Below are 17379 nucleotides of genomic sequence, written 5' to 3' on the forward strand. Positions count from 1 at the left end.
TACAATGATGATTTGTTTTACATTTGATTACTTTATTCAATTTTTGTAGCTGAAAACTACTGTTAGATACCTGAAAAACGCAAATGCACAGTTCATTTTATTTGTATCTTTGCTCTGTCATATTTATTTGAGCTTGTTGCTTGTGCTTTGATTATTTGTTCTTATTTTCTTTATTTTTATTTGACAGTAGTCAAGTTTAGTAGTTGTAGACAGTAGTTGTTTCTATTATTACGCTATGTGCAAACAAAGCACTCTCATTGCTTAAAAAAATGGCATTTAAACCAGTTGAGTCCAGTTCTCTTGTCTTCTGGAGCTTGAAAGTAGTAGTTGTGTAGCTGTAAATGGAGGAACAGAAATCTCTGAATTTCATTAAAATATCTTCATTTGTGTGCTGAAGATGAACAAAAGTCTTACGTATTTGAAACGATATGAGGGTGAGTAATTAATGACATATAAAGAAATATTAATGCATTAGCTAACAAGAACTTACAGTGAGCAATATATTTTTTAAAGCATGCGTTACTCTGTTAATCTCAGTAAATATGTAATTGCTCATTTTTCAACGGTGAAAGATTTCCTTTTTGTGTGAGCAATTCCTTAAAGACTTTGACTTGTTTCTGTGTAATTTGTACAACCATTCCTGTGGTTTTCCCAAAGTCTTGCTGTTGTGCAGAAGAGGAGGCTTTCCTAGAGCAAGGCTGTCTGGGTATGTTATGATAAATGAGCACATTTGGCAGCGCTGCGCACTTGGACTTCATTAAACGTCATAAGAATGTGGCTGTGAGCTCAAGCGACTCTGGCCGGGACTCAAATCCTGCGAGGAAGAACGTGAGGATCTCGACTCGCTCAACCTCTGTCACAGATCCTCCTGGCGCGTGTCCACGCATGGGATCCGCTATTTAAACGGGACTGCTGACCAACCCCACACAATCCAGAGAGACCCGAATAAAAGCACCACACGGGCTGACGAGCTCCAGGGTGAAACATCCCGGTGAGTAACTACTAACTGTATCATACTTTACATTAAAGCTGGAGTGCACTTCAAATACAAACATATATTTCGAGTTTTGTCTAAATTTGCCAGGATAGTTTAGGAAACGATGGTGAACTTTAATGTCATTTTTGATGTAGAGGATTTTGCCCTAGTCTGTACTTTTTTCTAAGTGGTTTTTAAAGGGTTTTTCCCACAGTTATTTTGATTTCATGGAGGAAAATATGATTTGGACAATTCACCATTTGGTTTGTTTCTGATTCTTCCAATTCTCACTATCTATGGCGTGCCTCAAACTCCTTATTACTGCTTAATATTAGTACGTTTATGTACTGGGTCGGATTGAGGGATGTAGAGTAAGGCATTACAATACTGTGTGCTTTGCTTTAAGTAGTGTACAAGGGGCTAAAGACACACCTTAAGATAAATGTGCTTTTCACTACTCATATAATTTATGATATACAGAAAAAATTATATATGTTTGTATTGAAAATGTATGGAGCAACAGATTTTGTGTAAAAAAAAATTTTTTTTATTTAAAAATCTTAATGTATGGGGTGTGTCGGGGGGGGGGGCACACAGCATTGATACAAATACTTTCACTAAAATAATGTTTTTAAGTTAATACTTGATCAGAACCACTTTAGCAAAGTTTGAACTATTTTCTGTTTAATTCATTTTTGATCAATAAATATGTCATTCAAATGTTAATATAGAAATATATCTGAAAATCATTTTTTTTAAAAAAGTAAAGATTCTGAAAGCATTGAAGGAGATCCCATTATTAATATAGACTTACTGTAGTTACAATAAATTATAATTTTATTATATTAAATATTAATATTATACTTTTTAAATCATACGTTTCATTATAAATATGGTTATTATCTCTTAGGTGGCCACCTAACTTAATATATGATCCTTACAATCTGAATCTAACCATGTCAGGGCTCCAGACTGCCACCAAATGGTTGCATTTTGCTACCAAAATTTGTGTGTGGAACTGAATTTTACATCCTGTTGCACGTGCGACCAGTAAAATTGGGCGTGTTTATTCAATAGATCACTCCAATTACATGCTCTCTAGAATGCTATATTTGCTATATTTGACACACGGAATCTATTTAATCAATACTGTCACATTTTTTATTTGTTTTACAGTTTTTATAGAAGAACATGACTCAAACGTAATGAAGTCTTTTTATTTAAAAGAAGAAACCTGTTCAAACGTACATAATACAAACACAAAAGCAGGGCTTCTACTCTGCACAGTAATCATTTGGCCATCAGCCTGTGTTATTACACTGTTTTCATTACTATGCTAAAGTGTACACTGCAAAAAAATGCTCTTCTTACTCAGTAATTTTGTCTTGTTTCTAGTCTAAATATCAAACAATTTTCAAAACAAGATGCATTTACTACTAGATAAGTAAAATGACATTTTTCCTTGTTTTCTTAAAAAATAAAATCAAAATGAAGTTTTTGCTTAAACCAGCAAAATGATCTGCCAATGGGGTGAGAAAAATAATCTCGTTTCTGATTGAAATCTTGTTTCCGTCCCAAACAGAAATAAGATTTAAGATTTGTTTTAAGCAAAAACTCACTTCATCTAGATTTCCCCCCAGAAAACAAGCAAAATATATTGTCATTATACTTATCTAGTGAATTAATCTTGATTTAAGAATTTTTAGATATTTGGACTGGAAACAAGAAAAAAATACTAAATAAGAAGAGCATTTTTGCAGTGTACATTCCTTTCTTTGCTGCAAATATGCCAAACTACACGAGCCAAGCTCTACCTGTTGGCTATCAGTATCATATGGATCAGTATCACTGGTTCATTCTGTTAACTTCACGAACGACATGTACCAGTTCATTCAATCGTTCATCAACTAAATCTCTCGTTCAGACTCAAATAGGCGTATTCGTTCACTTGATTCAACAATGACATGCTCCGCCACATCTCATACTTGAAACGCTATTGACTCGACATTTTGAGTATTTATTAGTAATACAGTGGAAATACAGCGAATGTTTTGGAAAAAGCTGAGGCAAATTTATGCCATCTAGTGGTTTAGAGGAGAATAAAATCAAAGGTGCCTTTAGCCCTTTTGTACTCTACTAATAAACCAACATGACATCATGACTTTGCTTAAACATACACAGCACTTTCTAAAGCCAAGTGGCGTGTTATTTGTATGCATTTTGAGCTATCTCAAATTAGCTATTATCTCTATGCCGTGTGATTTCGCGTGTGTGTCTACGTCAAAACAAACCATCATATCCGCGTGTATGTCTACGACATGTGATTCCGCCAACCTGATCTCACAGAATAAATATTTATGGCCTAAATTTGTATTTTGGAGCAACTAACTCCACTCCTACCCTAGACCTACCCACTCTCAACAATATAAAACACGTAACAGGCAAATACATTTACAGTCACATGTATTTATTGCAAAAACGGACCAAAAAAACAGTATAAAAGTATTAACTCATGTTGCATTCCAAGTCTTCTGAAGTCATACGATATCTTCATGTGAAAAAGAGATATAGTTACAACGACTAAAACGTAATTTTAGTTTTAGTCGTTGAAATGATGATCGCGCCCCTTTGTGAACAGAACATACACTCTTTAATAGTTCTCATTGAAATAATACACACGACTCTAGCATGACGCGATCGGTCACGACACACACGAGAGCCAATGGCATTTTACGATCAAAGCTGACGTAATGACGCAATTGGTCACGAGACACACGACAGCCAATGCTGTCAAAGCTGACGTGACGTTCCTTTCGGTGGCAATATTTCAAATGTATTATTAATCTTTGGCGGATGGACTCGACCTTACTGATCGCTTTTGGGGATTTTCTTCACACAAATCAATCGTTGGGCCTCGGAACACGGAGTATTTGTACTTTCTGAATAAATTGTGCCTGCAGTCGTATCTGCCTGCTATATCCTGGGTTTTTTTTTCATAATACACAAATGGGAAGGTTTAGGGAAGAGTTTGAGTTACGCATTCAAAATGTGTCTGAATGTGTGTGTGTCCACAAGGTAAATGGATTTATAAACATACTAAATTGTTGTTTTTGAAAATGTAAAAATGCTCCATGTTTCTTGTGATGGGAAGGGTTTATGGGCAGTGTGTGATGGGTAGGTTTAGGAGCAAGGGCAGTGTGTGTGTGTGTGTGATGGGGTAGGTTTAGGGGTAGGGGCAGTGCAGGTGGATAGAATGAAACGGCATTGATAAACCCACTAAAAAGCACACCAAAATGCCCTACGAATTGGTGTATCATACATCCGCCATTTCATGAGATCAGTCTGAATAAATGGCCAATATCCTATAATATGCATAAACTCGTTCATAGTGAGAATTGGACTGTAACAAACTAAAGTGTTACACAACTATTTTTTTTTTTTAAATACAAATGTATCTTCTCATTGTTACTCTATTTAATTGAAAGTATAGTGTTTTTAACTTTCTCTAATGTGCTATTTTACAGGTAACTCAGTTCCTGTTGCTGTCGTAATGGAGTTGGTGCACAACGCCTCCGCGCTTTCCTCTCAGACCAGCAGAAGCGCCCCGCCCGGTGCCAGCGACAGTAATGCGTACCTGTACATCATTATCGTGGTGTCCTTCTACGGAGTCTTCCTCGTCGGGATCATGCTCGGTTACCTGCGCACCAAACGGCGCGAGAAGAGGCGCACCAACGTGTTCACGCGGCTTTTGCACGAGGAGGAGCAGCGCGAGTGGGGCGCGAGCCAGAAGAAGAACAGCCTGAGTGTGCCGGCGCTCCCCTCGCTGCGCTCCACGCCGGTGCCGTTCATGCTGAGCTCCGGCCGCGGGCCTCTGGCGTGTGCGCTGTGCTCGGTGGAGCAGAGCAGCGTGAGCTCCCTCAGCTCCGTCACAGACGTGCGCTTCGCCATCGAAGAGGAGTCGGACAGCGGCGGACCTATGGAGGATCAACAGAAAACGGGATCGGACCACAACAGAGACGGAGCATCCGGGGAAAACCTGAAAGAAGCACTCTTCCCGCTCTGAAATGTGCAACCAAAGTTCCCGCCAAGAATAATTACCACAGTTTGAATTACTACAAATAAAACTGTTTGAAATGGGTTCCAGCCACCATTGCAATACAAAAAAATGTTAGTGTGTTTTTTTGTTTCCTGTTTTAAGAAAATCTGATGTTACTTTATTCTGGTTTTATGACTGTAGTAACGGGGCAGGAACTGGTTACAATTAAGAGTCCATGGCAAAAAGTTCTCCAAAGTGCCTTGGCACGCCAGAAACATATTTTTACACAAGTACGAACTCTAAACGGCAGAAACACACTTTTACACAAATACGAAACACACTTTTGCACAAGTATGAACTCTAATGGCAGAAACACACTTTAACACAAGTACGAACTCTAATGGCAGAAACACACTTTAACACAAGTACGAACTCTAATGGCAGAAACACACTTTAACACAAGTACGAACTCTAATGGCAGAAACACACTTTCACACAAGTACGAACTCTTGCGCCAGAAACACACTTTCACACAAGTGCGAACTCTTGCGCCAGAAACACACTTTAACACAAGTACGAACTCTAATGGCAGAAACACACTTTCACACAAGTACGAACTCTTGCGCCAGAAACACACTTTCACACAAGTGCGAACTCTTGCGCCAGAAACACACTTTCACACAAGTGCGAACTCTTGCGCCAGAAACACACTTTTACACAAGTGCGAACTCTAATGGCAGAAACACACTTTTGCACAAGTATGAACTCTAATGGCAGAAACACACTTTAACACAAGTACGAACTCTAATGGCAGAAACACACTTTAACACAAGTACGAACTCTAATGGCAGAAACACACTTTAACACAAGTACGAACTCTTGCGCCAGAAACACACTTTTACACAAGTGCGAACTCTTGCGCCAGAAACACACTTTCACACAAGTGCGAACTCTTGCGCCAGAAACACACTTTCACACAAGTGCGAACTCTTGCGCCAGAAACACACTTTTACACAAGTGCGAACTCTTGCGCCAGAAACACACTTTTACACAAGTGCGAACTCTTGCGCCAGAAACACACTTTCACACAAGTGCGAACTCTTGCGCCAGAAACACACTTTAACACAAGTACGAACTCTTGCGCCAGAAACACACTTTCACACAAGTGCGAACTCTTGCGCCAGAAACACACTTTAACACAAGTACGAACTCTTGCGCCAGAAACACACTTTCACACAAGTGCGAACTCTTGCGCCAGAAACACACTTTAACACAAGTACGAACTCTTGCGCCAGAAACACACTTTCACACAAGTGCGAACTCTTGCGCCAGAAACACACTTTAACACAAGTACGAACTCTTGCGCCAGAAACACACTTTCACACAAGTGCGAACTCTAATGGCAGAAACACACTTTTGCACAAGTATGAACTCTAATGGCAGAAACACACTTTAACACAAGTACGAACTCTAATGGCAGAAACACACTTTAACACAAGTACGAACTCTAATGGCAGAAACACACTTTAACACAAGTACGAACTCTAATGGCAGAAACACACTTTCACACAAGTACGAACTCTTGCGCCAGAAACACACTTTCACACAAGTGCGAACTCTTGCGCCAGAAACACACTTTCACACAAGTGCGAACTCTTGCGCCAGAAACACACTTTTACACAAGTGCGAACTCTTGCGCCAGAAACACACTTTTACACAAGTGCGAACTCTTGCGCCAGAAACACACTTTCACACAAGTGCGAACTCTTGCGCCAGAAACACACTTTAACACAAGTACGAACTCTTGCGCCAGAAACACACTTTCACACAAGTGCGAACTCTTGCGCCAGAAACACACTTTAACACAAGTACGAACTCTTGCGCCAGAAACACACTTTCACACAAGTGCGAACTCTTGCGCCAGAAACACACTTTAACACAAGTACGAACTCTTGCGCCAGAAACACACTTTCACACAAGTGCGAACTCTTGCGCCAGAAACACACTTTAACACAAGTACGAACTCTTGCGCCAGAAACACACTTTTACACAAGTATGAAAGCTAATGCTAACATGAGTTCTGCTGTACATAGTTGTGTGTTGCCATGGCACCGGTTCTAAACTTAACTACACTTTGTTGTTGCCAGCTTGTTTGTGAAAATATTGACACATTATCGACCTCAGCTAAGTGGCTCAGCAAAATTATCTTCAAGTAGTGGTTGACCCGCAAAAGGAAATGAACTGCAGAAAGAGACGTTAATGTCCTATAGCGCCCCTTGTGGCAACACTGAATAGATGGCGTACTTGCGATCTTGGAATACAATGATGGAAACTGAACTTGAGTTACTAGAAGCCTTTCTTCACGTATTTGTGTAAAGTATGTTTCAGGCCTTAAACGTGATGTAACCATTGCGATAAACCTGGAATCACTTGAAGAAAAAAACTCAACAAAAGAAGAAAAAAAAAAGATTTTTTCTTACTAAAGGCCTATATCATCATCCACATGGATGTGTAAAATGATTTAAAATCAGTATGTAAAATGATCTGTATATTTTGTTCCACATGCATGGATATGTCTATTTAAATCTGACCTTATTTTGATGTGTTACATTGTGTAAACGAAATAAAATGTTCCTAATGTGAAGGTTTTGTGCCTATTTATGTTTGCACTTACCGATTCCTGCCACTTGAGGGGGTCAAAGACCGTTAGGAATCTCTCTCAGACTCGTACATCAATGAAACATTTAAATTAATTTACCTTTATATATATTCTCCACAGACCCTGTTCATATAGATGAGATGTAACTCAGCGTTCTGAAGCCCTTTTGCAGATGAGAGAAGACTGTGTGAGGCCTCTGGGGTTACTGTAAAGATAGAGATCTCTCAAGCATCCACTCCTGAAACATTTTTCCTCCTATTAATCCCCTTGAGAATGGGCTGATGTTCATTCTGGGACAAAGGGGGTTTTGCTACATTCATGATTGTGTGCTTTTACATAGATCAGCATGATTATAATAACCCGAATCCTTCAGCATAATCATCCGTCTTTGTTGTCCTAATGAAATGACATCACGAGCACAAGTGTCAGTGACCCGTCTTCCGCCCCAGGGAGTGCAGTGGAAAGTTCTCGTCTGAGTGGATCTTTTCCAATAAAAATTTCCTCAGTTCATCTGATGCGAGCTGGACACCGAATTAGGAAAGTTTCTGGAGAAAAATATTCAGATTTTGACACCAATGTCACCTCTAAAGAGAGATCACCTCTTGGCCTCGCTGCTTTTCAAAAAGACGAGTAAAAATTAAAAACCAGCTGTTTTGTCTTTAAAGTTTCATAAAAGACTTCCGAACAAAACACTGCATGTGAATTATTTACTCCATCAACGATCATGAATTATGAACCATGTCGTGAAAATCACATCTCTTTTATCTGAAAAACCAAACACTAAAGAGCTTAAACATGCAGTCACATCTGTTTACGGTCCAGCCTTACACTCCCAAATAGATTGATTTTGATGAAACGATTGGAGTGTGTGAAAGACAGAAAAGAGGTTAGTGTGACTCATACTCCCTGCAGAGGAAATGAAAAGCACAGCCTCCCTCTCTCTCCTGTTTCTCTGGAACATCTATGGCATGAATGGAGAATTCAGGATCCGTTTTATTATTCCCATGAAACAATAACTGTAATATTGTTAATAAGACAGCAGTAACAGACCTGGGAACAGCTCTTTCATGGTGTTTTTTTTGTTGTTGTTTTTTGCTAACAGTATTGTATTAGGCATATGATGTTGCATCCGATGAAAGTGAAAGTTACTTCAGCTGACAATCACAGCTAATGGGCGTAAAACAACTGTCGTTCATTAGCACTGTCTGTTTTCCAAGGCATGATTTTTTTATTTGTGGAACAAACTGAAATTTAAAGGGTTAGTTCAACCAAAAATGAAAGTTCAATCATTAATTAAGATGTTTTTGATGAAATCTGAGCGCTTTCTGTCCCTCCATGGACGGTCTATGCAACTACCACTTTGACACTTCAAAAAGTTCATAAAGAGAGCCTAACTAATCCATATGAACTGAGTGGTTTAGTCCAAATTTTCTGAAGAGACACGATTGCTTTATACACAGCCCAGCCAAAAAATGAAGAAGCTGTTTGGATTTAAATAGGAAAATCCTTAAGAGTCTATGATTGGATCATTATTGCAGTGATTATTATGTGTCTAGCATGTTATATGTTTGGAAACAGTTCTTCTAACCCTGATTGATGGAGTGTGTAGCTTTTCATTTCCTAAACAACCGTGTAGGAAGACACATCATGGCCATAATCCAGGAGGACAAGATTCATCAGCTCAGACTCTGAAAGAATAGTTAAGAGGAGCATGAAGGATCTTTTCACACATGAATGGGCACCTCTGAGTCCAGACCTTAAACTCATGGGAATGTCTTTGGGATGTGCTGGAGGAGACTTTACAGGATACAAGATCTTGACCAAAAATGTATGCACCTCTTGATGGAAACATCACAACAATTATTGCCATCAAAAGGTGCATCAATACTTGATCAAGATCTTGTATTGGCAACACAAGAGCCCATCACTCTGTAAAGTCTCCTCCAGCACATCCCAAAGCCTTTCAGTGAGTTTAAGGTCTGGACTCAGAGGTGGAAATGATCCTTCATGCTCCTCTTAACCATTCTTTCAGAGTCTGAGCTGATGAATCTTGTCCTCCTGAATTATGGCCATGATGTGTCTTCCTACACGGTTGTTTAAGAAATGAAAAGCTACACACTCCATCAATCAGGGTTAGAAGAACTGTTTCCAAACATATAACATGCTAGAAACAATAATCACTGCAATAATGATCCAATCATAGACTCGTAAATATCAATTCTCCATTTAAAAGTTACGCAGTGTTGTTACACATCACATTTGAGCGTCAATAAGTTAGTTCTCACACGTCAAGCACATTCGGGTTGAGCTTCTGTTTCTGTTCGCTGATCAGCATGTATGTGAATAAAAGCCTAAATTCAATCAAATTCAATTATATAAAGTGATTGAGTTTCTTCAGAAAATCTGGACTAAACTGCTCAATTCATATGAATTAATTTTGCGATCTCTTTTTGAAGTGTCAAAGTGGTAGTTGCGTAGCTGTCAATGGAGGGACAGAAAGCTCTCAGATTTCAATAAATACAGTCTTGTTCAAAATAATAGCAGTACAATGTGACTAACCAGAATAATCAAGGTTTTTAGTATATTTTTTATTGCTACGTGGCAAACAAGTTACCAGTAGGTTCAGTAGATTGTCAGAAAACAAATGAGACCCAGCATTCATGATATGCACGCTCTTAAGGCTGTGCAATTGGGCAATTAGTTGAAAGGGGTGTGTTCAAAAAAATAGCAGTGTCTACCTTTGACTGTACAAACTCAAAACTATTTTGTACAAACATTTTTTTTTTCTGGGATTTAGCAATCCTGTGAATCACTAAAGTAATATTTAGTTGTATGACCACAGTTTTTTAAAACTGCTTGACATCTGTGTGGCATGGAGTCAACCAACTTGTGGCACCTCTCAGCTGTTATTCCACTCCATGATTCTTTAACAACATTCCACAATTCATTCACATTTCTTGGTTTTGCTTCAGAAACAGCATTTTTGATATCACCCCACAAGTTCTCAATTGGATTAAGGTCTGGAGATTGGGCTGGCCACTCCATAACATTAATTTTGTTGGTTTGGAACCAAGACTTTGCCCGTTTACTAGTGTGTTTTGGGTCATTGTCTTGTTGAAACAACCGTTTCAAGGGCATGTCCTCTTCAGCATAGGGCAACATGACCTCTTCAAGTATTTTAACATATGCAAACTGATCCATGATCCCTGGTATGCGATAAATAGGCCCAACACCATAGTAGGACAAACATGCCCATATCATGATGCTTGCACCTCCATGCTTCACTGTCTTCACTGTGTACTGTGGCTTGAATTCAGAGTTTGGGGGTCGTCTCACAAACTGCCTGTGGCCCTTGGACCCAAAAAGAACAATTTTACTCTCATCAGTCCACAAAATGTTCCTCTATTTCTCTTTAGGCCAGTTGATGTGTTCTTTGGCAAATTGTAACCTCTTCTGCACATGCCTTTTTTTTAACAGAGGGACTTTGCGGGGGATTCTTGAAAATAGATTAGCTTCACACAGACGTCTTCTAACTATCACAGTACTTACAGGTAACTCCAGACTGTCTTTGATCATCCTGGAGGTGATCATTGGCTGAGCCTTTGCCATTCTGGTTATTCTTCTATCCATTTTGATGGTTGTCTTCCGTTTTCTTCCACGTCTCTCTGGTTTTGCTCTCCATTTTAAGGCATTGGAGATCATTTTAGCTGAACAGCCTATCATTTTTTGCACCTTTATAGGTTTTCCCCTCTCTAATCAACTTTTTAATCAAAGTACGCTGTTCTTCTGAACAATGTCTTGAACGACCCATTTTCCTCAGCTTTCAAATGCATGTTCAACAAGTGTTGGCTTCATCCTTAAATAGGGGCCACCTGATTCACACCTGTTTCTTCACAAAATTGATGACCTCAGTGATTGAATGCCACACTGCTATTTTTTTGAACACACCCCTTTCAACTAATTCAACTAATTGCCCAATTGCACAGCCTTAAGAGCGTGCATATCATGAATGCTGGGTCTCATTTGTTTTCTGACAATCTACTGAACCTACTGGTAACTTGTTTGCCACGTAGCAATAAAAAATATACTAAAAACCTTGATTATTCTGGTTAGTCACATTGTACTGCTAATATTTTGAACAAGACTGTATATCTTAATTTGTGTTACAAAGCTGAACAAAAGTCTTTTGGGTTTGGAACAACATAAGGGTTAGTAATTAATTTTCATTTCTGGGCAAACTATGCCTTTTAGTTAGATACTGAAAATGTTTCTCTCATAGCTCTCAAACTGCATGCACACGTCATTATAGGCCTCGCTCAGTCACGATGAAGATTAATCAGTTAAAAACGAAGTAAAAAAAACATTTGTGTAGTTTTAACTAAAACATTTTCTCAATCTCAATTTTTTTTTTAGCTTAACAGAAAATGTTCACAGTATGCAATGTAACACAAAAAAAAGAGATGCGGGGCAAAAGGCTTACATGACAGAACATAAGGAAAGATTCTGTGTTTAATTGCTGGGCTGTTTTACAGACTGTCATAAAGATAAACGCTAAAATAAAAGTAATTTCTCTCTCTTTGCTCACTGATTTAGTCACTGACATTTGATGCTAACATTTACAATGTAAATCCCTGAAACACAAAAACAAATAAAAAACCCTTTCCCCCCTCTCTCCTTTTCTTCTCTGACCTTTATGACTTTCCATTTAATGGAAATGTTTGTGGCTTGCCATGTTTTAAATGACAACCCAACTTGTTGATGAATAGTCAGATGTAATTATAAAGATCAAGAGGGATAGTAATATTGAGCATATTGATAAGGTGCACACACTGACCTGAACCATCCTCTGAGGAGTCTGAACACACGCAAATGTCTCTCGGCTCTTAATGAGAGTTTCTATGGCAACCGGTATAAGAGAGAGTGCTTAATTTACCTGCGGCAGTCAGATATCCGGATGGTGTCAGTACATCAGTGTGAGGAGACGTGCTGACGTGTGAACGGACCGATGGATGGATGTTCCTGAAAAGTCCAAGCAAGAACAAAGTTAAAAAAAACAATACGTAACATTGCATTAAACGATACAATGATGAAGATCAAACTGGCCCAAAATACTGAAAGAACCATTGAAGAAAAGACTCAAAAAACCATGTGCGGTTAAAGATAATGCACCGTTCCAATTAAACACAAAGGGCCATTGAAGTTGCATAAGTAGTTTTTTACTCTAGTTCTTCAGAAAACCATGTGTGTATTGTATCTTTAAAGAATCCAAAAACTGATATGAAGAACTTTTTCAATCTCCATGACACAAAGAGCAACTCAAGGACCATCAACAAATAATAATGTCCGTTGATAGGAAACTTCGGTAACACTTCACAATAAGGTTCATCAGTTAACATTAGTTAACTACATTACTTAACATGAACTAATAATGAACTGCACTTTTAAAGCATTCATTAATCTTTGTTAATGTTAATTTTAACATTTACTAATGCATTATTAAAATCTTGTCAACATTAGTTAAGTGTGAACTAACCTGAACTAACCGTTATTACCTGATAATGCAGTTATTAGAGAGAGAGAGAGAGAGAGAGAGAGAGAGAGAGAGAGAGAGAGAGAGAGAGAGAGAGAGGAGAGAGAGAGAGAGAGAGAGATTAAGTGTGTGTTAATTACCCGAGTCTGTGTGTTTCTCGGCAGCGTCTCGACTAATAGTGAAACTGTAAGTTTATCTGCTTCAAGAACAGCGGCGTTATTACCTGAGGAGAAATGTCCTGCTGCGTTACTATTTTTACTTAGGGATGCACGATATTGGATTTTTGCCGATATCCGATATGCCGATATTTTTCAGCTCATTTTGGCCGATGCCGATACCGATATATGTTTATTTTTTCCCTTTGTTTGAAATAAAAATAACAATAATAAAGTCAGTAATTTTTCACCCCAGATGCAGCTGTAACCTAAATATTGTATTTTTGGATTTAACGTTTGTGCACATGAAGTGGGGGTGGCATGACATCCATTGATGCTGTCTTTTAATTCTACAATTATTGTAGAGCTCCTTGGATTATTTTTCATCATCCATTTCGTAAAATTGTATTACAGATTAATACACTGTATATAAAAGTATTTAAATTTACAAGTGTCATGCTTGTGATTTATGACATCATTACTGATTTGTTTATTCAGAACACGAAGTAACTTCAATTTATTTGTGTATTCTACTTTTCATTGTATTACTGTAACAACAGCGCCCCCACTACATGTATAATATATAGCGGTCTAGCTGGAGGGCACTAGGACCTGGAGGAGCTTCTGCTGCTGTGGAGGCTGCCGCACGTGCTAGAGAGTGGGGAGACGCGATTGGGCTTGTTTTGGGCTAGTTTGTTGTGAAAACGTGGCAAATCTGCTGCGGATGGTCACGTCCTTCTGTACGTGCATTCAGAAATTCAAGGCAGCATTTAAAAACAGTCAATATAAATCACTGTACATGCAATGCATTTTCTTGTTTTCACTTGAAGAATGACGGCAGTGCTGACATGGTCTTATCGCTGTAGCAGTCCTTGCACACGTGAGTTATTGCAGGCACATATCAACACGTTATCATATCGGCAAGGCATATCGGCATAATGTTTTCATATCGGCCGATGCCGATTTGTATATTTTAAGCGTTTATCGGCCGATTCCGATGTCGTGCCGATAATATCGTGCATCCCTAATTTTACTGATAACATCATCAGAGCAGCGCTGACAACACGTTTCTGTGCGAGTGTGTGTCCTTACTCTGTGTGTGTTTTAGTGGGAGAGAAAGAGAGTGTGTGCATTCTGTACATAATAAAACAATTTTGTGGCAGAAAATTTATATAATTAGTCGTTTTTATTGTTTACTTATATTCATTTGCTTGTTTAGTGTCGTGGTGAGGTTTGGTTGTTTTGCTGTTTTTGGCTGTAAGAAGCATTAATAACGGCAATCATGTGGCGGATTGATATGAGATTTATGTGGTCAAAACCTGCTGGAACTACTTTAGCCGTGCGTTTCCCTGGAAATTACTGCACGATATTTTATATTTAACAATTTTTGATAGTATTGTTGATAACTCTTGTGATCACAAGGGAGATTTATCAGAAGAAACATCTGAAAAATCTTATTTAAAAGTCTCCAGTTAATAACATTCCTAACTGGGAGAAATAACTGATATATTGAAGTTTGTACTTATGCACAAACATCGTCAGATTGGTCTCATACCCAACACACACTGTTGGTTGAGTCAGAGTTGGTGTATTCAGATGGCTGGGGTAATGTCAAGATGTCAATCTACAAATGATTTACTTATAATTGTCTCTGCGTCTCAAATCATGATCGCACCACAGAGGAATCGCCCCCAAACTCACGTCACTGCTTGAGTCAGAAGATGACATATCGGCCTGCTCAAACAAACAGATCAATGTTTTGCAACAGATTTGCAGTATTTCACTCTTCAAACAGACTTGTATAGCAAGTCTGAACACAAAACTGAGCTATGATAAAGAATTAACATTAAAAAAATGACAGCTATGGGCAAGAAACCAAAGATCTTTGCATCAGATCTGATGTTTAGAGTCATTCTGGTGACCTAAGCGGACGCTGGTTTTAACTCACTGATTAGCTGAACTTGACATCATAAAACAAAAGATAAGCTTCATGATTTCGGGAGGGTTGTAAGAGACCACCAGCTGATTTTCCCAAAGCTCTTCATTTCCTGGAGCACGAATACGTGCAGAGACACAACTGCCGGAAAACACACAATGCATGCCAAACCATGAGAGTAAACTAGAATGTGTGTGTGTGTGCTTGTATTTGTGAAATATCAGGACACAAATGTGTTAATGACATGGGTATGACATAGGTATTACAAGGAGAGGGTAAAATATGAGGACATTGGCCATGTCCCCACTTTTCAAAAGGCGTATAAATCATACAGGATGAGTTTTTTTGAGAAAGTAAAAATGCAGAATGTTCCCTTTATGGGTAGTTTTGGGGTAGGGGGATAGAAAATACAGTTTGTACAGTATAAAAACCATAACACCTATGGAATGTCCCCACATTTCACAAAAACAAGCGTGTGTGTGTGTGTGTGTGTTAAATCCCGATATAATAGACAATAAAGAATTGACAAAGAATTGACAATAATGTAAAATGTGTACCTTGAATGCAATGTAAGTCGCTTTGGATAAAAGCGTCTGCCAAATGCATAAATGTAAATGTAAATGTAAATAATAAGCAACCCTTTACTTTGAAACCAAATCTAATGAAGATAAGATGTTTGTTAGAGCTGCTGTCTGTGTATTTTGTAAATGTGTGCACCTAAGAATCTTTGATCTTGCTTTCAACTTTGCGTTGACCTGGTGACATAAAAAAGCAGAACTAGCTTTAAAATCTTTCATGTTGCGGAGCAGATATTAGATGACGTCTGCTTTCATCTCTGCAGGGAACCACAGGATAACTACACCGTCTTATCACCTCAAGTTCGATTTGAAAGAGAAACAAATTCAAGAGCAATTTTTAGAGATTTTGCTAAAACATATATTGGTCACATCTTCGACACAACAGGGTTATTATCGTTGGCTAAAACTAAAAGTATTTTTTGTTAATTGACATAAAATTGAAATAAAAATATTAGATGGAAAACATTATTAATTGCCAGCAACATTTCTAAATTTTCACTACCTTGAATTAAAATTAAAGACAAAAACTAAAAACAGAGACTTGAACTAAAATTGCTGACTGGAAATAAAATAAATGAAATAAAATAAATGAAACCTAAATAATAAAAACAATAAAACTATTAAAAAGGACTCAAAATTTGACTAAAATTAAAACTAAAATACAAAAAAAAAATGTACAGAAACTATATTAGAAGTTTTATCTTCTAAAATATATTCACTAAAACAAAACAACAAAAATGATTTGTGTGCGCCAACAAAGCAAATGCTGCAAACAACTTAGCAAACACAAACAAAGGTTTAATTTGTCAACATAGTTAAAGGGATTGTGAAGGCTAAGGCTAAACATTATATATATATATATTGTTTGACTTTTAATTCGATGTGACCCTTGCATCATTTTCTTTTTTCTTTAATAAACCAATATTTTGTTTACCTTATGAATGCGTCCTAAAAAAGTTTTTGGAAGAACCCGACAGGGATAATTAACTAAAAAAATGCTCATTCTGTCATCATTTACTCACCCATATGTTTTCTTTTGTGGAGCACAAATGATGCTTTGATAAACATCTAACTACTCAATGAAAGTCAATGGGGTCCAAAAACTAAAAACCATTAAAGGAAGTGTATGTAAGATTGCGGCTAAAACTGGTACTGCAGGTGTATCCCCCTCCCCCTGACTCGAGGTTGCCAGATTGGCTGCAGGATCAGCAGAACATTTGTAGATCTGCAGCTGTGGTAACTAGAGCAGATCTGGCAACCCGGATGCTAAGACACTTCTGACTTCGTGATTGGTTGATAGGTGGAGGGCGGCGCTTCAGGCCAAAACACAACATGTCAACATCAACATCAGTTGAGGGCTGCAACAACAACTTTCAGGGTTGCCAACTCTCACGCATTCGGCGTGACACTCACGCTTTCAGGCTCCGTGTCACGCTCTCTCTCCGCCCAACTCAATCTCACGCCAAATTGCCAAACCTGCTTTTGATATTAAACAAAGCTAAGCTTTAA

General features: G+C 38.2%; 1 protein-coding gene across 1 annotated transcript; it reads left to right on the top strand.

The window, feature by feature from the left end:
• Positions 1-650: 650 nt before the first annotated feature.
• Positions 651-5511, top strand: kcne4 (potassium voltage-gated channel, Isk-related family, member 4). Its single transcript, XM_067451878.1, has 2 exons — positions 651-991; positions 4501-5511. Exon 2 carries the CDS (start codon positions 4527-4529, stop codon positions 5037-5039), a length of 513 nt encoding a protein of 170 aa, XP_067307979.1. The 5' UTR covers positions 651-991; positions 4501-4526; the 3' UTR covers positions 5040-5511.
• Positions 5512-17379: the final 11868 nt, after the last annotated feature.

Source organism: Pseudorasbora parva, chromosome 8 (genome assembly GCF_024679245.1).
Source record: "Pseudorasbora parva isolate DD20220531a chromosome 8, ASM2467924v1, whole genome shotgun sequence".
Taxonomy (NCBI): domain Eukaryota; kingdom Metazoa; phylum Chordata; class Actinopteri; order Cypriniformes; family Gobionidae; genus Pseudorasbora; species Pseudorasbora parva.

Bases quoted from the DNA above. Each gene is read 5' to 3' on its own strand.
- kcne4 (XM_067451878.1), top strand. From the start codon at position 4,527: ATGGAGTTGGTGCACAACGCCTCCGCGCTTTCCTCTCAGACCAGCAGA.